This window comes from Balearica regulorum, chromosome 1, assembly GCF_011004875.1.
Source record: "Balearica regulorum gibbericeps isolate bBalReg1 chromosome 1, bBalReg1.pri, whole genome shotgun sequence".
NCBI classification, from domain to species: domain Eukaryota; kingdom Metazoa; phylum Chordata; class Aves; order Gruiformes; family Gruidae; genus Balearica; species Balearica regulorum.
The window spans coordinates 40944630-40966351 of NC_046184.1; the positions used below are offsets into that span (position 1 = coordinate 40944630).

The 21722-nt window shown below is 40.1% G+C and overlaps 1 protein-coding gene across 1 annotated transcript in view; it reads left to right on the forward strand.

The window, feature by feature from the left end:
- TPH2 (tryptophan hydroxylase 2) overlaps nucleotides 1-12033 on the forward strand; it is a 50889-nt gene extending 38856 nt beyond the window's left edge. Inside the window, exons 9-11 of the mRNA XM_075742859.1 lie at nucleotides 4524-4619; nucleotides 11638-11771; nucleotides 11859-12033. Of these exons, the coding sequence (XP_075598974.1) occupies nucleotides 4524-4619; nucleotides 11638-11771; nucleotides 11859-12033 (405 nt within the window). The remainder of the gene's footprint in view (nucleotides 1-4523; nucleotides 4620-11637; nucleotides 11772-11858) is intronic.
- The last annotated feature ends 9689 nt before the right edge of the window (nucleotides 12034-21722 follow it).

The following is a 21722-nucleotide window of genomic DNA, read 5'->3' on the forward strand; positions in this document are numbered from 1 at the left end:
CAGTCATGCAGTTACTCAATCTCTCCTCCTTCCCCCTTGCAACAGGGAGGGCAAGTGAATCAGCTTTTGACATGGTTGGTGTTCTCAGGACTCATCTTGACAACATCTTTACAAGGTACTTTTAGAGAACAGATAAAATCTCATGTTATACATCATGCTGAAAATTGCCAAGTGAACACAAATATCGGTCTCTAAGCATAAGAAAACTAAGCAAAGTGGAATGGTTTGAAAGGCGTTTTTATGGACAAGTCAGATTTTGAAGTACTGTCTCTGTGACGTTAGCACCCAACACCCTGCACAAATTCTTCGCACAGGTCCCAGGAGGGAGATTCCCAAATGCAAAATGACATGATGTAAGGAGTGATTTTCAAAGCCTCAGAAACCAGTCAGATGAGGAGAGTTGAGCTTATCAGACCTTTTTCCTGCCTTTGAAAATTTCGAAATACTCTTGAATAACAGTATTTTTTTTATTAGCTGTCATAGGTGTCACTGATTTTTTTTTTCTTTTTCTTTTGGTAGCCCAGTTTATAATGCAGGACAGTGCCTCAACATGAAGAACAGACATTGTGTTTACCCTGGAGAACAGGTTTGGAGTTTTCCAGGGCTTGATCTGTTCTCTATCTTTCCAGTAAGTAGTAGGACAACTGATCTGACTCTTACAGTCACAGATATACTGGACCAGACCAGCTATCCTGGTATCTTGTCTCTGACACTGGCAAATTGCAGACATCTGGAGAACAGTGTAGGTCTAAAGCCATATGGTGGTGATATTTGCCTGGTATTCTACTTCAGTTGCCAATGACTTTTGATTCAGGGACTCTGAAGGAAGAGATCTGCTATATTAGTAATTAATATCCCTTGATAGGATTTTCTTACATGGATCTACTTAATAATTTTTGAGCGCATGTAGACAGTGTTTCATGAGCATGACTGTAAATTATCTTTCGTGTACTTCAGTTAAATAAAAGAAATTAAAATCATATCCTACTATCCTAGTCTTGATCATTACACTGATGTCTTTTGGCTTAAAAATTATTTTTAGTCCTTCATTTGGCACTTTGATTCTTCATCTTATTTTGCTTATTTGGGTGATGGAGCAGCATTTTAGTGGAAGGCTTTTCAAGAACTACAGAATTTATACAACGTGGAAAGACACCTTTCCCACTTCAAGGGCCTACCTATAGGCTGTAGCAAAGCTACACTTCACCCCAAAGATGAAGTGGAACTGGAAGAGAAGGGACATGACAGGGCATTGCTGTAGCTTGTAGAGGAGCCACACATTCGGCACCACAGGCTGGGGAGTAAGCCGGGGACAGGTCCAAAATCCGAAATCAGAACACAGGAGCCCGTGTGCCCCCATTTGTGCTTGAATTCACCAGCCTACACATAACATCATCATAATCAGCTCTTTACTTTCAGGTGAGGCTTTAAAAAATTTATTCATCACAACAGCCATTTCTTTGTTCGGTCATTCCCATTCTAGTACAGTTATCCTGTATATAATATAGAGTACTCCAGTTAGTATAGTTTACCATACAAAGAGAAGCATAGAGCAGGTATTTATGCATTTGGTCTATAAAAAGTGTCTCTATATAGTTAATATTTAACCTCCTTATCAGTATGCTTCAATGTTTGTAGACTTGAGAGCACAGCTTGCCAAAGCCTGCGGAGTCTGGTAATGCACCAAGCTGCCTCTGCATGTCTGTCTGTGAGTGGGAGGGTGGGGGGAATCGTGTATTGCTGACTAATGATCTGAAGATGGCAGCATTGGGTGAGTTATCTCATTTTCTCAGCTAAGCAGAGCTCTCTTAAATACAGAAATTGTAGTTGTTGCATATGGCAAATTTATCAAAAAATCAGCTTTTCATTTGAAGGACTTTTCTTAATACTATAGCTTTATACCACAAGTTAGTAGTAGGCAGACGTATTTTATCATCTGGTCATTTTGTCTGTGTTTTATTTGAGTTAGTTATACTGACAGTGCAAGTCTTATCAATACTGGAGATAGGCTCTCATCAGCAAGTGTTGGCTCATAAATATGACTCCATTTTATATTGTTGTTGTTGTTATTATTAGTATTATTTTATTATTCAGCTCAAGTAAAAAAGATCCCTCTTTGTGTGCTGTTTGTCCATTAAAGAGGAAGTGAAATCAAGGTCTCCCTCTGTCTTGTGAGCACCCTACCTGTGGGCAGCAGGGATTGCTGTCTCCTGGGCCAGTATTAGCTCTGCCTTCTGCTCCTTCCTTCCCTGTGAGTGCATGTTCTCAGGGAAACGGAAAGCGTTTCTCTTCTTTCCATCCGACATCCTTAGATTGCCGAGTGGGCGTTCTCCTGGCAGCCGCACGACATCGGTTTGGTCCTCCTCAACACGGGGAAGGTCTACAGTAAAGGTGTCCCACATATGGGGATGAAGCCCTGGCTGCTCTTACAGATCTATAACAGACAAACACCAGACTCCTCTGTTTTTAGCTGTTGTTGGTTTTAAGAATGGAAATTACTGTGATCAGTGTGTTTTTTCAGGAGCCCAGTCCTGCTGTCTATCTGTCGGGATGGTCATTTTTGGAACATAAGAACTACTACCAAATGGGTTCTTTTAAGAGACTTGAGGGGGAGGGGACAAATTCAAAGATATTAGTGGGATTTAAGTGTGAAGCTGAGTGGTTCATTGCTGACAGTGGCAGCAGGGGCAGAACCAGGACTGTAGCCCCCTGAAGGTTTTTGTGGCAAAATATTTAGAGAAGCTAAGTTTGTACTCTTCTTGATGGTAGGTCTTTCAGCTTCACTCTACTCCTACAGTGATGCCTTTGTCATTATGTGTATCTGACTGTTTGTTCCTGAGACGTCTTTTTTGGAAACCAGTTGTCTGGGCCTTCCTCTAAGTGGCAACAGTCAACTCATTGCATCTAATGAAAACAATTATTACAGCTCCACTTATCTGAGTCAATAGCAAAGCCAGAGGTGGATTTTTTTTGTTTGACAATGTTGTGCTTTCACCTCCTCTTGTGTATATCTTTGCCTTTGACTGCTATGATGAAATCTGACTCAAGACATTTGAAGTCACTGCAACCTTTCCTTCTTCCCAGCTGACTTAGCAGGTTTGGAACAGACACAGGGCTCATGTTTTTATTCTTTTTTATTACACCCTTCTACATAGTGCCGTGCTGCATGAATCACTAGCTCTACAGGAACTTTTATGAGAGGCAGAGAAATGAATCATTTCTCGATTTCTAAACATTTGTTGAACTTAAAAGAGCTGTTAATTTCTGCTCTTTTGCATTTAGTGTGATACTCAGCCTGGAAGAATTGGAGTTTAAGGAGGAAATGGATGAGAAAAATTGTATTAGGATCCATTCTCAAGTTATTCAGAAAAAATTAAGATTTAGTACCAAATGCTGGATTGTTTCTTATCCTAAATTCATATTTTCTGCAAAGACATGTAAATCCGTTAGGTTCAGAGGAGTTATGTCCTTTGCACAAAAACTTAAATTGTCAGGTACGTGTGTATATATATGTGTATGCAGTATTTTTGTATAAATTAGGAATCAACTTAAACCCTTTGTATGTGGAAATAGTTGCTAGCTTAATCTCATCTGTTTGATCTAAGATCAGAAAGCAATCTTGATGTGTCATAACTAAACCAAATGCAGTACCATAGGAGCAGAAGTGACTGTTGTCTTTTGCATTTAGAGGACAGTGGGCTGCCTATCTGTGCTTCTTACGGTCTTCCTAACATTTAACTTTGTTGGGTGGATACAGCTAAGTTAGGTACAGTACTGTTAAACTCATTTAGCACATCTCTTTCACAGCTTCTCATCAGTTTTACAGCTCAGATATGTTACCTGATTGAATGTAGACCCAAAGAACAATTGTAATGGATTGGTCAAGTGAACTCATTTGACTGACCGTAATTTTCTTTCTGCAATTTGAGAAGCCAAGTGGCATATTACTTCTTCATTTAGGACAGAGTAAAATCTAGTGAAGACTAAGGCCTCTGCTCAGGAAGGCTCTTAAGCACATACACATAAGTAAGTTAATTCTAACTCAAGACAGCACTTAAATATGGGCCAGACTTTAAAGTGGCATCAGCTTGAGCTTACAGCTGAGTGCTCTGAACTAGATCTCAGAGATGTTCAGAGGCTCCTAGACAGGTGGACCAACTACCTTGTAGGATTTTATTTTAAGGCACCCCATTTATTTCAGAAAGTTTCAAAAATCTCTGCAGATTACTATCAGTGCCTTTGATACCTAAATGAAATTGCCTGTCTATTCCTAACTGGCCATTCCTGTGAACTGCTTGAGTGCCCAGACAAAAAGCAGAATCTCACATTTTTGTGCAAAGCTCCTTTACTGCAGAACGTGACATTTAAAGTACTTAGCAGTAACAACATACTTAATCCAAATTTATATTAAAGACATGAAATTCTGAAGTGGGGCAATCAAGTGAACATGGTACCGATTATCATTGCTGAAGTGCCTGTTTGCAATTACACTATATGTATCTGTATATCTGTGTATTTTACAGTGCTATTTTTTTACGATTGAATTTGGCCTTTGCAAGCAAGAAGGACAACTACGTGCTTATGGGGCAGGACTTTTGTCTTCTATTGGTGAATTAAAGGTATGTGCCCTTAAAGCAGAATCAACTTTCTTTTAATCTTAACAAAATAATAGTTGGATGTAAATATTTTGACTTTCAAGTAACAGTTAAAGTTCTCAAGATAAAAAGCTTCCTTTAAAAATACGGTATTGACCTAAAAGCTTTGTTTGAAATATCAGCTAGTACTCAAAGCATGAAATGGATTTGTAAGGACTGAAGTACCAAGGCAACTATAAACTACAAAACTTATTTCTGTTTGAATTTGCATTTCTTGTAAAAGGAGGCTCATAGGTTCTAACAGGTAAGGGTGCCTTGGGCTCTTAAAGCTTTATTCGGAAGAAAAGTGTATATTTTTAATACACACAAAAAATTGTTTTGAAATCAGACACAATGCTATTATAAGTAATCCAATGTATTTCAATGGAGTCATTATTAAAAGAACAACATTTATTAAAGTCCTGATTCAGTAGATTAATCATATTTAAAATTAAGGAATGCATACAAACTCATGCTAGATTTGAAGTACATGCCTGGGTGACAGTACATAGAGCCCTGTTCTTATAAAGGTGAAAGTGTTTAACCTTGCACAGTGTGAGTAGTTGTAGTGGGTTGTTTATTGCATCTTTTTATGCCTAGAAAACATAGGGAACAAGAAAAAGATATTTTGTTACAAGTGTAGTATTTTGGGACATAAGACATCTCTCTGTTGGAAGGGGAAGGAGAGTGGGGAGTACCATGTTCTGGGACCCAAATGAATTCATGGTGGCTTTTCAGGTAAACATTTGGTTTTAGAAAGCATATACAGAATAGTATTTACAAACTGTTTTGCAATATATCTGCTGTTTATTTGCATTTAAACATCTTCCCACCCTCCTGGGCTAGCTTTCAGTGAACTACCTGGCAGTTTAATAGCAGTATCTCAGTCCCTTTTTGCTGTTTGTTTCACCTGTAACTGAGAGTGTTCATGGTGAAGCTCATTAGTCAAATTGCTATTCTTTCATTAGTAGAAAAAAGGTCAAAGAAAATTACTTTCTCCAATATTTTTTCTTTGATTGCATTACAGTTGCTCTACGCTCATTGCATACTTCAGCTGCAGAAGCATTCTGTATCAGCCTGGCAATATTTTATACCCATGGTGCAAAGGTGGTTAAACGCAAAGAAATGAACATGTCCCACTTGTTTTCCTCCGACCGAACAACATTCAGTGCTGGGCCATAAACTCTGTGCAGGATTCTGCAGGGAATCGGGCCTTTTATTTAAACTAACAGTTACAGTCATTAGGTGATGACCCTGAAAATGCCTATCACATCATTTACAAAATCTAAGGGCATAAAAGTGAGAAAATGAATAGTCAAGAACATAATAAATCTTCTACCATCAAAGTCATGAACAAACATTATTCTTGTCAAGTGCGCATGTTTTGTTACCACACATTTGTGATCCCAAATCTGTGGTGTTCACTCAGCAATCATCTCGGAGTATAAATGCAAAGAATAATCCTTTTGAAAAGCAACAGTAAAAATTAAATAATGTGCACATTAATGGACTATATTGATCTGCTTCAAAGCTACAGCCATATATCATAATAATTTTACCATAAATCAATAATATTATACACTTTTCTATTACACTACATATATATTTCATAGATGTGAAGCCAGAAGGGACTATTATATCATCTGGTTTGGCCTCTTGTGCATCATAAGCTATTAAATTTCACCAGATCTTGCATATACCGAGCATAGGGACTTAAGTTAGACATTTCAGTTATTGAGATACTAAGCACTTGTGTGCTGCAGGCACAGAACAGCACCATACCACACATAGCCATAGTCTCCGTGAAAGAACTGATAAGGTAAAAAGTGTCTGGGAAGTCTTTGTGGGACTGTGCTCCAGGGTTAAAAAGAAGGTAAAACGTAAGGAAAAAAAAATGCAAAAAACTACTAAGTTTTCTGCTAATCTGACTATGGGAGAAGTTCTTTCTAAACCAGAAACCTGGCATTGAGTGTGCTTCTTGTCAACAAGATACACCAGGCAGATGCTTGGGAAAGAGAATGTCTGGGCATCCATGACATTGGCGCACAGCCTTGCATCAAGCCATTGCCGGTCTCTTGACGTTTCCTGGGAAAGCAACCTCCCTTACCTTCGCCCTTATCTCCTAGCACCCACTAGGAGGGAGAATTTCTTCCTTGACCTGAAGGTATCTGAAAGATAATGTTAATATAATAGACTGTAGTTGAAATCTTGATGATATCAATATCCTGATTGCTACTGAAATGCTAATGGATAGCAGCAATTGCTCTGAAAATGAAGAGAACAATACTGGCTGTTTCTGTGGTGAGTGAGGATGAATAAGAGACCAGATTGCATGGCCATGAAGTCTGACCCTCGTGTGCAACCCCCATACTTCTCATAGGGGTCAGAGTGAAGAAGTTCTTTCAGAAATAACCACTGCCATTCTTAAGACAATGGTGATTCTGGGCCCACAGTCCCTTCTGTGACAAAGTTCAAATACTTACTTATCCTTGTCAGTAGGAAGGTAGATCTTGTTTCAATGTTGAATTTTGCTACCTTGACTTTACAGGCATTTGGTATCAATATTCCTTTTTCAGCAAGAAGAAAAGCCTTTCTCTAGCTGCCCTCCCTTTTGGTTCTCTTTTCAATGCACAGGAAACACAACAGTGGGCAATTTTATGTATAATTTCTAGAAATTTCTAGAAATAAGTGAGTCACACTATTTGCAGGGTGGAAGTTGCCAGCAGTATTTGGGCCTTTCAGATGAGTGAATGGCTTGTTCAGTCATCCCTGTTTCTATATTACACTGTTCCACTTTGCAAATCTGGTCAACAGCTTTAGCAACAAAGAACTATAAAAGCTAGAGAAATGTGGGCGCCAGCCTATCAATGTAGGATTCCCTTCAAGTTTTTTTCCCACTCAGCATTTAGACTTCAAATTTCAGATACTGAAAAATGCAATTCCTGATGTGCATGCTATGGAAGCATCAAGCAAAAAAATGTAAAAGCACAACAAAGTAAGGAGAAAGAGAAAATTAAAAATGAAGCCTGGGGGGGAACCGAATAATACAGTAAGTAGTTATAAAATGTTCTGCCTAATATAGTCAGGTTAACACAGTATATATTTGGGGCTTAGAGATAAGGCAGAAATAATGTACATTTCAATTATTAAAACTATGTCTAAAAGGCAATCCAAATGTCTTTGGAAACTTTAATCCATTTACTTTGTACGATGCTCTCTTGAACCCTTTCATTAAAGGAGTCTCCTATCAACTTCAGTTGGCTGTAGATCAAGTCTTATATCTGTTATATGCCTCTGTATTTAACAGAGGTAGACTTCAAATCTTTCTGTAGAGATTTTTTTAAGTCAAATACTTTATCCAGTCATGGCTTTTTTTTTAATGATAGTTTATGTTAAGAAGAGGCAACGTTAGCCTTTATAACAAAAAAGATTCAAATACAAGTTTTGGTTCTCTTTTCTGAAGAGGATGAAGATGATGGAGAAGACACCTCCTGGATCCCAAATGCTCATTTTGGTGCCTTTAAAAAATAGTCTGTTTCTATTTGTCTAAAAAGTATAAAAAATTATACTGATAACATAAAAAAATTCTGGTAAAATCAGGTTGCAAATCTGAAAGTGTCCTGTGTTGTAGGTAAGCAGAAAAACATTTAAGACCAGGTTTTTCAAGACTCTGTGTTCTCCCACAGAATAACAAGGCAATAAAATAAGTATTGGCACACAGGCAACTTCTCACCTGTGTTCTTATTCTGCTCTCCCATACTCCTCAGACAATGCAGTATTTATAGCTCACTTCAACTTTTCCCCTTGCTAGCTAAAGATTTTGCTTTTTGGTTTGGTTTTTTTTTTTGTATTTTGGTTTTGTTTTGTTTTTTTTGAAACTGAAAAGCACCATGTAATATTATTACACCCCATTTTTTATACTCAAAGGAGAAATTAGAAGACCAAACTCTTTTTTTCATGTGTCAGTGATAGTGGTCATTTAGGAGATGATTCACAATTACTTAGTGTAAATGTTTGGTGTCATCTGAGTTGCCCCAGTATATCTGACTATTCTGCTACTCCAGAAACGTGTATGAATGGGCCATTAGAGACAGTTATCACAAGTTCACAAGATGGTAAGATGCTCTATTTGACCAAAAGTTATTTTCCATATGATTCTTAGCCTTGACATCTCATTGGAAGTGGATAACTGAAGAGGTTTGTGATGGAGAAATCCATATTGGATACTTAACTTATTTGAGTTCACTGAAGAACTGTATGTCCAACCAAAACATAAGTAAATAGCACTCATTAAAATAAGTACGGGCCTGAGCTTGAAAGCTTTTGGACTCACTGGACAAAGTTTTTCATTGAGATTCTGCACTTCATAATGTTGAGGGTGCCAAGGACCAACATTTTAGAGCACTGTGATGTTTCTGGAAAAAACTCTAGTTCAGCTTTGGGTCAGTGTCCTGACCATCCTAGTTCACACTAAACAGGTTGTGGTCTATCTGAAGGTTTGTCTGCAGGCTCAGTTCAGTTGCTGAACTCTGGCATTGCTGATGTCAGCATATCAACTCAATAGTAGACATTACAGGCGCCAGGCTGCAGAATTTGAAAACACTATCCAGCTTTGTAAAGACATCTCCCATTGCTTTGGGAACTTGATCCAAGAGCCAAGAGTCCATAGCCTAGAAGGGAGGTAGGCATTTTGGGTGGGAATTCATCAGAATTTAGGCACTCCATTCCCAAACTGTGATCTTAAGAACAACTGATGAGTTGACACCTAACGTTGAAGGCATGTCTGAATTCTTTACCCTCTGTTTCCAGGTTGTGTGTTTCCTGGTGCCTGCACATCCCAGTCTTGGCAGAGTTGCTCTGTGAAGCAGCAGCTCTGATCCTGAGTAAACTAAACTGGGATCCAGAAATTAGGAGTCATTTCATATAACCAGAAAGGCTTTCTTGGAGGGCATCCACTATGATAAAGAATTAGCTTTTGCTTCTCTTTAAACTGTCCCCTTTTATAAAATTAGTGATTAGAGCAGTTGTTCATGATGTAGGAGCCACAGGCTGAACCCCTTCTTGCCTTTGATGGCTTCAGTCCCAAGGAGCGGGCCTGTCCCAGCAGAGGCTGTTAGTGAGTGGAGGAGAGGACAACACTGTCACCATTTCTGTTGAAGCTGTCACAGTACAGGAAAGAATCCACGAACCAGAAGTGGTCACTTGCTGATTCAGTTCCTAAGAAAATGTTGCCAGTATCACTCTCTTGATTCCCTGCACAGGGCTTTGCTGAATCCACTCAGAGTTTTAAAACTTTGTGCTTTAGATATTTGAGGCATCAAGTCTCACCTGGAAGTACAAAGGCACCTTAAGAGGAGATGTTTTTATCTCTAGTTAACCACCCAGGGAGTCTATTATAATTCCCAGTCAAGATAAACAAATTCATTTCAATAGAAGGAGGTAAATGCCTAAATTTACAGGCACTCAACCACATCATGGCTCTGCAAGTGGACAGTGACAACAAGGGTATAGACAGGGGCCAAATAAGGTGAGCCAGTTCCTGCAATCTATTTAGAAGAGGATTCTGGTTAAGATTAGACCATTTTTGATTTTTGTTTTCAAACCTGTTTAACTGATGGCTGGCTAGAAACAGCAAACCTCGTGAGAAGGAGAAAAGTTAGTTTAGAACTAAAGTTAGTTCCCTGACATTTTAAGATTCCATGCATTAATTTTTCATGTATTTATTTTTGGAGAAAGAGGAGGTGGGAGGAAGAGGTTCTTGTTCCAGTTTTGTGTCCTGTTATTTGGAAACTGCAGGTTGAGAGCTAAGTGTGATATTTTCAGAGCCTTTCACAGGGATTTAGGAATGAGCATAAGCAAGAGCTCAGATAAAAGGCGTGGTGAATACCTTAAGGTTAACACCTTACTTTGCTATAAAGAATGTCTATGCAGAAAGAAAGTAAAGAAATGAGGCACCTTCAGACCTCAGGGATCTGCTCCCTCCCTGTCATTTCTCTATGCTTTTCATGCACATCTTCACTATGGATAGATACTAAGGGACTAAAGAAGGTTGAAAGTTGACCTAAATATGCTCTCCTTCCTAAACTTGTACTTCTTTACAGAGCACTGAAAATGAAAATGCGTGTGCTCTAAAAGTTAAGGTAGATCCAAAAGCTAACACAAGTATTCAAGTGGAAAGGGGAGCTACAAAAAGATTGTGTTGAAAAATGTCTCACTACCTGATTTTCAGTTTTGAAACTTCTGTGCCCTTTGTAGTGGCTTGTGCCACTCATGTAAAGATAGTCTGATTGGAAATCTCTTCTCTGGGTAGCGGCATTTGATGCCTCATCTGCCCAGTGTCTGCTCTGTACTTATCTATGCCTGCTTATTTAGTTATTTTTTTCCTTGCAGTACTATATGGAACATTATTGCTCAGGTGTACGTGTACAGAAGGGTAATACATTTCATCAATGCGCAATAAGTGGGCGTTATTTAGTGGGTTTTCAGATATATCATTTCACTCTTAAACTCACTGTCAGGAAAATAGTATATGATTTTGGCCTAAAAATGTAAAGCACGGATTATATGAATGGTTTGGTCAGACTCAATTCACCCACCAAGACAATGATCAATTCTGCTACTTAAGTGACATTTTTGGGACATCATACATATTTGTCGTTGTATAGATAATTTTTCAGGAGTGGTTATTTGATGACTTTCCTGTTTCCAGCTGAAGATTTAGGTCTGTATGCCTACATGGCAGGCGCATTTCTAATCTCCTATTTATTATTTTAATAATTATTTTTTGAAAAAAAAAAAAAAACCTTTCATAAAAAGAGCTTTTTTAAGTTACAAATTATTTCTTCTGTTCAAACTGAAAAAACACTGTATGTAAAACAAGAGAGGCTACCAAATAATGGTAAACACACAGCACAGCAATATAAAAGCTGTATATATGAACAGTTGTATTGATAGACAGCAGTATCAAAATAGGGTTTAACGGATCCTGTGGTGTATTTTGCAGCATGCTCTCTCTGACAAGGCAAATGTGAAAACATTCGATCCAAAGACAACCTGTTTGCAAGAATGCCTTATCACTACTTTCCAGGAAGCTTACTTTGTTTCAGAAAGTTTTGAAGAAGCCAAAGAAAAGATGAGGTAAATTATTTCCCTTGACTCAAAAATCTAATTTTCTCCTCTTTAGCGGTTGAAAAAAAGAGGTGTTAATTTTCTTTTTTCTTTCAGGGACTTTGCCAAATCAATCAATCGTCCCTTCTCTGTGTATTTCAATCCATATACGCAAAGCATTGAGATTCTGAAGGATACCAGGAGTATAGAAAATGTCGTCCAGGACCTCCGCAGTGATCTAAATACTGTATGTGATGCTTTAAGCAAAATGAACAGATATTTAGGGATTTGAGATGTGTGGCACTGTGCCTTTCTGTCAGCTGCTTTTTCTGTAGCCAGTTTAGTAACATCATATGATATGGCTAACTTCTCAAACCCATCAATTTTCCCTTTACAGCTTGGCCTGTGGCTTGCGTCATTGTGTAGTTCTAATTGTAATGTGCAGACAAACCAAGGCAATGCTAATTTGTAAACGCAACATGGAATGTGGCAGAATATAATCATCAATTCTTCAACACAATGTCATGTACAAGTACACCATTAAAAACTTGCCTGGCAAGGGTTTGGTTTCCATAAGATGATTCACTTCGATGTATAAGAAATGGTGTTGGAGATTTCACCAAGTCTGACTTTATTTCTTTATAATCCCTTTCCTCCCATAAGAATCCAGAAAAAAATATTTGCAACATTTTCATTTTCTTTGTAAAAGAATCTGTATTTCTTTCTGTAGTGGTGAAGACAATGTCTTGCCCATATATCTGTAACAGAACTGAGTGTCTCTTGTGACTGAACAATACAATTTATATACCAGTGCTGAGATCAGGAAGGCTATGTATCAGTACTAAAAGGTCTGTGGAGATTACAGATTATAAGAACTCACAACTGACAAATGTTCAACGTGGCTGAGTAATTGCAAAACAATAAAAAACCCCAACAAACTCTGACGATTCATGTAGAAGGGTAGTTCTAGTTCACTCATGTGTTACCTGTGACAGTCCTGAGCATTCTTCCTGTGCGAGGGCTATCTGGGAATAAGAGAGGAAGTGCTTGTGTTGATTCCAGGTTGTTAGATGTGAATATAAAGCCCTTCTACATCATTGTGTGCCTTCTGCATTCCCTTGTCTTTTGAACGTACTCCTCTTGCATTTCATGCATAATTTGCCTTTCCTCATTATGCCACATTCAACCTTGACATGGCCATGCATGACTGGGTCTACACTGTATCAGTGTCAGCACATATAAAAGAGTGAATATGGAAGTTGTTATTTAATTATAGCCAAGACGATTATCAGGTAGTAAATTACTTGTGGGGTGATTAAATCATGGAGACACCCAAGCTGCCTAGCTTGTACCAGATGGATGCAGGTAATGCCTGAGTTAATAAACTCTAAGTTAGCAAGCTCTGACAGAAGTACAAGTTCTGTCTGGGGAGCACAGTGCAGAAATATTTGAGCTGGCTTTTATCTGGAAGCAATAATTATGCATGTCTTTCCTTTATCTGGGTTATTCTAGTCTCCTATTAGCCAAGATAGTGGAGAGTTGACTATATTGTATGAACCCTTCTTAATGGAAACCACATGGCTTATGCAGATCATGTCAGTGTGAGTGAAAGTGTCATAGCTTGTCTACATATATGGAAAATAGGTATCTATTGAAGGTGCTCTCCCAGCTGAGAGAGTCATACAGATACTCTTAAGGGTTGCTAGCAATTTCAGCATAAAAGGAGCACCACTTGATAGTACCACCATATCCTTAAATAAGAGGCAATCTATAAGGATAATTTTCACAGGGAAATCTGCCACCTCCTCAAAGATAACTATGAGATAACAGAAAACGCTCTTCTCTCCGGATGGTCCCTGCTGCATTCTAATGCTGCTGTTAATAGGGTGTGGAAAAATCTAGTTTTAGATTTAACTGTGACTGCTGTTGGTACAATTGAAGAGCTATTGAATTATCCCATGGGGATCATCATGCTGGGAGTTTTTTAACTTCCTGATATTAGTGCTGACTCCATTAGCTAGCACTTATGAATCGCTGGCAACCTTGGCCTGGAAGTTTCTCCCTCTTTCTTCCCATGGAATTTGATGAACCTCTCATAGCCCTTTCTGGAGAAAATGAACCATAATGAGATTTGCTTTAACTGGTCTGAAAAAATCATTGTGCAAGGAATAGTAGATCTTACTCAGTTCAAGAACAGACAAAATATTGTTGCTGGCTTAAGTAAAATAAAATCATGATGAGTAACAAAGATCCAAAGCTTACAAAGTTACTGAGCCTTTCCCTTGAATCAGAATTATGCAGGAAAACTTTAAATACTTATCATATCTGGATTTATTCTTGACTTTTCTGAATAGCTGAAAATAAGAATTCCACAGCAGTAAAACAATAGAAGCATATCTTTGTTTTGTTTTGTGCTGTTAGCAAGTAAATCTTATTATGGATTAGGGAGAAACCCTTGAAATCCAATAGTCATTTTAGGACTAATGATGGCAAGGAAACTGTCTACAATGAAGATATAATGTCAATGAAACAGAACATTGTCAAAGGATAATGGGCTCCTGCTGCTAGATATATGCTTAATCCAATGATTTTATTTCTATTATACAACATGATTAAAAATAAATTAAATATAATGGGCTAAGGAATAATAGTGATTTAGAGAGACAATTACTCATTGTTCTTACATAGCAAAGCTGCCTTCTTACAGGCTGCAGAGCAAACTGGCTTTGGGCTTCAGCCAGTGAGGAGCCGGGACTGCGAAGGAACGCTTTAAAAAGTGCACTATTGCACTTTTATGAATCAAATAGTTCCAGCTTAGCTGAAATTCTTCTCTGTGGTTTTTATTAGCAAATTAAGATCAGCCATGCAGCAATCTCCTTGGATGACAAGCTCATTTAGGCATAATGAGGGAATTATTGACAGTTATCAAATTACACTAACGTTTCATTTAAAATAGGCCATATTTATCTAAGGTGGTTGTTTAGCTTTAGTGAGCTGGACTCTGGAAATTGGACTTCTGGCTTAGGCTCATTTATTTCCTGTGTAATGCTGAACTGATGCTTTATGGGTGTGAGATATATGCACTTGCTTTTCCTGCACAGAGTAAATGGGCCCAAGCTTAATGAATGTAAAGCATTGCAGTGTTTACTACCATGCAAAGTCTAAAATGAAAAACAACTCTCTGAGACATTGCAGCAAATACAAATACTAAGTTTCATTTGCAAACCAAGACATGGTTCATGCATTTCATTTCATTTGTTTGGTAGAGGGGATGGAGTGGGGAAGGTGTTAACACAATATATTGGGTTTTCCCTCTCTACTCTTCAAGACCTGCTTAGAGCCCTGTTTTAAGATTAGGCCTTACGAAAAGGCCTAAGACACCCACGAAATAGGGTGTCTTCTCCTTTCTTCTTGTTATCATATCCTCATGGATGGAGAAAATTCCAGAAATTTACTGTACTGTAATGTATATTTACTGATATGCTGCAATGGATTACAGAAGAAAGTTTCACATCTTTGAAAGGACAGCCTGGCTGAGAGAGCTAAAGCTGCTGAAGGCTTTCACCTGCGGGCTGCTGGTACAAATCCAGCCCCGTCAGCAGTTACTGAACGCTATCACCAGCCAGCAGCAGCCTGGCTACTGTGTGATGAACTGGGAAGCTGGGATTGCTTAGTTGGGAGTAGAGGAGACTGAGGGGAGACCTGATAACCTTTTTCAAACACATAGAAATAGCTGCAAAACGGAAGGGACAAACTGTTCTCCAGCCTCAAGAGCTAATGGACTGAAATTGAAAGAAAGGAGCATTAAGTTATGTAACAGTGAAACGTGGGGGGCAGATTGCCTAGGGAGACAGCAGAGCCTCCATCATTTTTTAAGAGAACAGGTTAAGCTACTGTCTCTCAGGAATGATGTTGGCACAGTCGATCCCATCTTCAGGCGAGGGGAGAGGCTATATGACGTCTTGAAGTCCCTTACAGCAACTGCCTGGAAAAGGCTTCAGCCCTGCTCATGAAAGGGCTCCAGCCGGCTCGCAAAAGCAGTCGCGGTCAACAGGCACCACTGCAGAGCATTTGTACATCACCTGCACTGCTGCCTCCTCCTTCAGGCTTTGACCAACTCCAAAGAGTGGTTCTTCATCTTTGTGCCTTCCCTCAGGGAATAAATAGGATCCGTAGTTGGAGTGTAGCCTTAAATGCTGACTATGGTGCTCTATTTTGAGTTCACAGGCCATTTCAGAGAGCTCTTTGTGCGAGTTACCTGCTAGTTACAGCTACCCAGAGGCAGAAGACCGATAGTGAGCAGCCAGCATTTGTCCTTTTTGTAAACAAGGTTTAAAGCTGCTCAACTTTATAAACAAAATAGAAATGCATACTTCATCCTATCTGTGCCTGCATTTGTGCTGTCAGGAAGACTGTGCTCGCTTGAACAATCTGCAGGACCTGGAGCTCTTCCAAGCTCCTGCGCCTGAGCACTCTAGCCATGCATTAACCTTGTGTCTTGGTGAAATCCGGGCACGGAGCAGTCTGTTCTGTCTAACCCCCTTGGTTTCCAAGGGAAAGAAACCCACTGGTGTAATCCAGAAGGAAGCTTTGGTTCAGGCCCCTGATGTAGCTGGCCAGAAACTTGGGGACCACACCTGCTGCTCAGCCTGGTGTCATGTTAGCGGCCAGGGTAAGGATCAATGCAATGCTCAGGAAATCAGCTTTCCACCCCAACCTGGCAACTCCTCTTCTTGTTTCAGCAGGACAGTCTATACTTTTTTAGAAATTTGGCAGTTTCCCATCTATCTTAGTAGAAACCGTGATCATATGGTTTGCAGCCCTGAGGAGAAGGACTTGGGGGTATTGATTGATGAGAAGCTCAACATGAGCCAGCAGTGTGCGCTTGCAGCCCAGAAAGGCAACCATGTCCTGGGCTGCATCAAAAGAGGTGTGACCAGCAGGTCAAGGGAGGTGATCCTGCCCCTCTACTCCACTCATGTGAGACCCCACCTGGAGTACTGTGTCCAGCTCTGGGGGCCCCAGTACAGGAGAGACATGGAGCTGTTGGAGAGAGTCCAGAGGAGGGTCAAAAAGCTGATCAGAGGGATGGAGCACCTTTCCTGTGAGGACAGGCTGAGAGAGTTGGGATTGTTCAGCCGGGAGAAAAGGCGGCTCCGGGGAGACCTAATTGCGGCTTACCAGTACCTGGAGGGGGCCTACAGGAAAGATGGTGAGGGACTGTTTATCAGGGAGTGTAGTGACAGGACAAGGGGTAAAGGGTTTAAGCTGAAGGAGGGTTGATTTAGATTAGATGTGAGAAAAATTCTTCACTGTGAGGGTGGTGAGACACTGGAACAGGTTGCCCAGAGAGGTTGTGGAGGCCCCATCCCTGGAAGTGTTTAAGACCAGGGTGGATGAGGCTTTGGGCAGTGTGGTCTAGTGGAGGGTGTCCCTGCCCGCAGATGATCTTTGAGGTCCCTTCCAACCCAAACCATTCTATGATTCTGTGATTCTGTATTTCCAAATAATTTGCAAAGGGAGTAATTCTGGTATTGTTACATAATGGCTATGCTCTGTGGTATCAATCACTCCAAATCTGGAGACATTTCACAGACAAATTCTTGCCTTCTCAGTGAAGAACAGGTCAACAGCAACAGATTCCTCTTCTGAGCTTTGAAGTACATTTGATACAAGGTGTTAAGAGATTCTGGTTGGACTAGTGAATATTTATTAGTAATGAGTCCCTCTAAGTTGACATAGTTAACTGAGCTTGGAGGCTAAATGCTGTCCTCCTCAGCTGAAATACTCCATGAAACCTCCGTTGTTTCATTTTATATCTGATTCCAGAGAAAAGGTAAGTAAACACAAAATAATCAGAATTCAGTGATGTCTATTCAAAACATTTTGCAACAACTACATTTAGTTTAAAAAGGTCCTCCAACATCTTAGAGTAAGAATTCATCTTTGCCAACAGCTGAGATGTTAAGATGAGACTAAAAATAAGTGCTAGCATCTTCTTGGGATTTGGCCCGGAGTGGACTGTTCAGGTGGAATAAGTGTGAAATGGGTTACGTAGTCACGTGCTTTAAAATGCAAGTGGGTGATGGATATTCAGGTGGACATTTTTTTAATGTAGTCAGAAATTTCAAATGTCCAGAAAAAATAATGGAGAAGAAGCTGTTGTTGCCACACTCCACCTTTGGAGGAAAAGAGTTTGCAAAGCAGTAGGAGGTAGATTTCAGTCCATGTCGAACTGGCACATGAGCTGAAACACAAAACACAAAACAAATACGCCTACGTCACTGAGCTCCAGCATGAATAAAATTCTGATAACAGAGCAGCAATAAAGCACTCCAGAGCCAAAGAGCCCTGCTTCCCCACAGGAGACGAAGTGGGTGATTTGAGACCAGCATGGCACAAATAAGATCACTTTTATTTCCCATTAAACCAATTTTGTTTTCTGTTCGTTTTGCAAAACACCTTTTGAGACACGTTACTATTTTATTTTTCTGTAGGATTATAAAGAGATATGTTAATTATGGAATGGTTGATGTTCTTAGCACTTTCTGCCTTGTTCTTTTCTTGCCACCAAACTCCCTACCCAGTCTTGCTACTTTTCATGAAAGTAGAGTAATGCTGAGGATGGGATGCTGTCATTTCCCAGGGCTTGACAACCAATGGGTACGCCTAAAATTCTCCCCTCCCTCACCGTCCCTCCTTGTAGTGAACTGCTAACCTCAGAGATGTGAATAAGGCCAATTAATGGTAAATGAGTAGAAGTTTATGCACACAGTGGATTTGCCACTCTAGCAGAATTTGTCCGGAGGATCAATTTGGTTCAATTCCCTTTTAATGATTGCCCCTGATAGATCATTTGCAGGTAAAGTTGTGAAAAAACAAGTGTGTCCCATCAGATGGAAACCGAGGAGTCAAAATCTCAACTGCTGCAAAACCAGCACATGTTCCAAGATGCATTTTAGTGCCAATGCTAGTCAGTGCAATTAGAAGTAGCTCAAAATAGATTTGATAGTTTCTGGACTGAAAGGCTACATTTTACCTCCAGGCCTCAATCCAGCCAGTGTTTTCTGAGATAGATCTGTGTCTGCTAGAGCGGGAGCTAGGGCTGTAAGTCAGGCACACAAAGTTCGTTCCTTATTTCATTTGCAGGCATTTTTTAAAAGCCTCTTTTGCAATGTTAACTCCAGAATAAAAATGCAGTGCGCAGAAGATGCAGATCTTCTCTGAGATCTCATTTCCTCCCCATGTTGGTCAGCACAGTTAATGCAACCAGGGGAAGACTTGTGGTCCGTGCTAATTAACAGGGGCAGAAGTTAAGAAGCCACCTGAGTCCCAGAGAAGAGCTCCCACTCCCGTGGCCTCAAAGAAGCACTGTCTTCTGTGACTTTTCTTTACAGAGCAGCTCCTGAGGCTTTTTCTGTGGGTGTCCGTGCAGCAGGATCAATTAACATACACTGTCATATGTGCAGGAAAGGTAGTAAAGAGAGCTTGAAAAGTGCTACGAATTTTATTTCGTAGCTTTCCTTTCAAATATTTTCTTCTCATACCTAGCTTCTACTTGAAAAAAAAAAAAAATATGGTGTAACAGAGACCCAGCAGCACCATCCCTATAAGTACCAGACATAGATGACACAGTCATCCTTTCCTGGCCTCCTTCCCATGGCAGTCATCCTGCAGAAACTCCGCAGGTGGTCGTTCTCAGCTGTCCAGCGTAGCCCCCCTCTTCTCTGAGGCCAGTGATAGCGAATGGTGGATCTGAAGGGGTGCGTGACGACATTGCCACGCAGAGGTGGGCGGCCCAGCGCAGGTCTGAGGATGAATGCAGCGTGGTAGCACACAGTTCTGCCTGGGACGGTAAGCGCTGCCTCATTGCGGGAGTGAAGCCCTCCAGGACAGTCAGGGCTTTCAGTTGTACCGGTATGATCTTCTTGCCCCATTTCAGAGGCAGAATTGCTTTAAATAGCTTGCTTAGGAAGCTTAACACTTGGGGAGTATTAAAAATGCCAACAGCTCCCCCAGACAAACACAAGGAAAGGGCATGGGCAACTGTGTAGGCAAGCATTGATTTTCCCATCACAGTGTCAGCACAAAATCTGGCATACAAATGACATGGGGTTCATGTGAATCCAGTTTCAATCTGCTATCTCTCAAAAAGCTCAAGGAAATCAAAAGAGGGGCTGTTTGCAGATGGATAGGCACAGGGGTCTCTATAATTCTCTGTGTTTTCCTGCCATTACCTTATTTCCAAAGGAGAGGAAGAGCATGGTATTCATGAATGCTATGTAAAAGCTGTTGCATTTTCACCGAGCGATAGCTTGGTTTGTCTGAGTTGGGAATGAAAATGTGTTCAGAGGGAGAGAATTAAATCTCAAATGTAATGCCTCTGATTTGCAGAAGGGAAAGGGGAAGTGCTAAGTGAATATAGGAAATTGCAGCATTATGCGTTGTGAGAGCAATTCTTTCCATCCTTGTAGCTAATGGACTGAACAGAAAGTGAACAATTTGTTTCATACAATGATTCACCAACACTCTGACAGGGTTTCCAATTCTGAGCTCAGTTTCATATTCAGCTCCCTGTTTACTAGTGAAATAGTACAATTATCTGTCTACCTCTTACATTTTATAAACAGGCGAGGCTGCGGTATCTGAAAAGGGTAAAAATAACTGTATAAATCCTGGTTGTTTAGGCTGGAGGGAAGGGAAATGAAGCAAGTGTTATCTTTCCAGCGGTCTATTGGAACACTCCTCTAAAAATGAACTTAAATTCCCTGGGAAAATAGGTCCAAAAGAAAAATGCCAACGGAACTCGGTTTGCAATTTCTATTTAATGTTTTCCCCATCCAGGTTTGTGAAAGGAAATCACAAAACATTTCCGGTTTGAGTCCACTTGTCAAATTGTCGATAGTAAAGTAGCCAGAACTGTTACAGCTGAATTGGCCACGTAAAGCTCTGGTGAAAACGGGATGCTTCTCCCAGAGGCATTTGGTAAATGTGCTAAGCTGCTTTACAAGACAGGATGACATTTTTCTGCCTTTAACCCCAGTTTTATTGAGAATAGAAATCACTTGGACTATAAGGAGTTTCAGTTTTTAATCTGGAAAGGTTTGTGAGCCAGCCCTGACTGCATACATTTCTTGCTCGGGGGATCGGGGTGTTGGAATGAGGGCAAATCTAGGAACAGCCCTCCAGAAGAGTGTAATTAATATTGAATATTTATGATATATTAGTGCTTATCAGGGCTATTTGGATGAAGCTTTTGGACAAATATATTGTAAAAGGGCAATCCCTGTCCCAAAGTATAAATTCAGTAGAGCTTTTCAAATCCAGTGAGAGTTGGATTCCAGTGAATTGGGTGGAAGAAGGTGATGGCTATGAAGGCTATTAATAAGGGTAACAAACTGCATAGTTGAGGATTTAGGGGTCTTATTTCAAATTACATAGTTAAAATATATATATAAAGAAGAAGTTAATAGCAGCAATTACCCGTTGTAGCCCCTTCTGCTAGATGGTGATGAGACTGTCACTTCATGGGAGAATCTGAGTCTACCCCTTATGCTCACCATAAACGATGAGTATAAAATTGATGCTAAAAATGCTTTTAGTCTGAGAGCAGCCTAAATTGATGGCAGCAGCAGCAGTCAATGTAGGTGCTGAAATCTAGGATCTTGCTGAAGGAGATCGGGTGGGCAGCAGAGGGGACTGCTGTGTTGGGAATGGCACCCGTAGGTGGCTTCAGCGCAACTGAAGACCATGAATTTCATAGCACCCATTTTGCACATTGCTCCTGGAGACCCAGTGGGAACTCTGCATAGCAGAGAGAAAGTATCTGCCTTTTTCCTATAGATGTAATGGAAAAGGAACAGAAGGTTAGACAAAAACAGCCTGCATGACTTTGGTAGATTCACAGATTCACAAATTGGTAGAGGTTGGAAGGGACCTCTGGAGATCATCTAGTCCAACCCCCCTGCTAAATCAGGAACA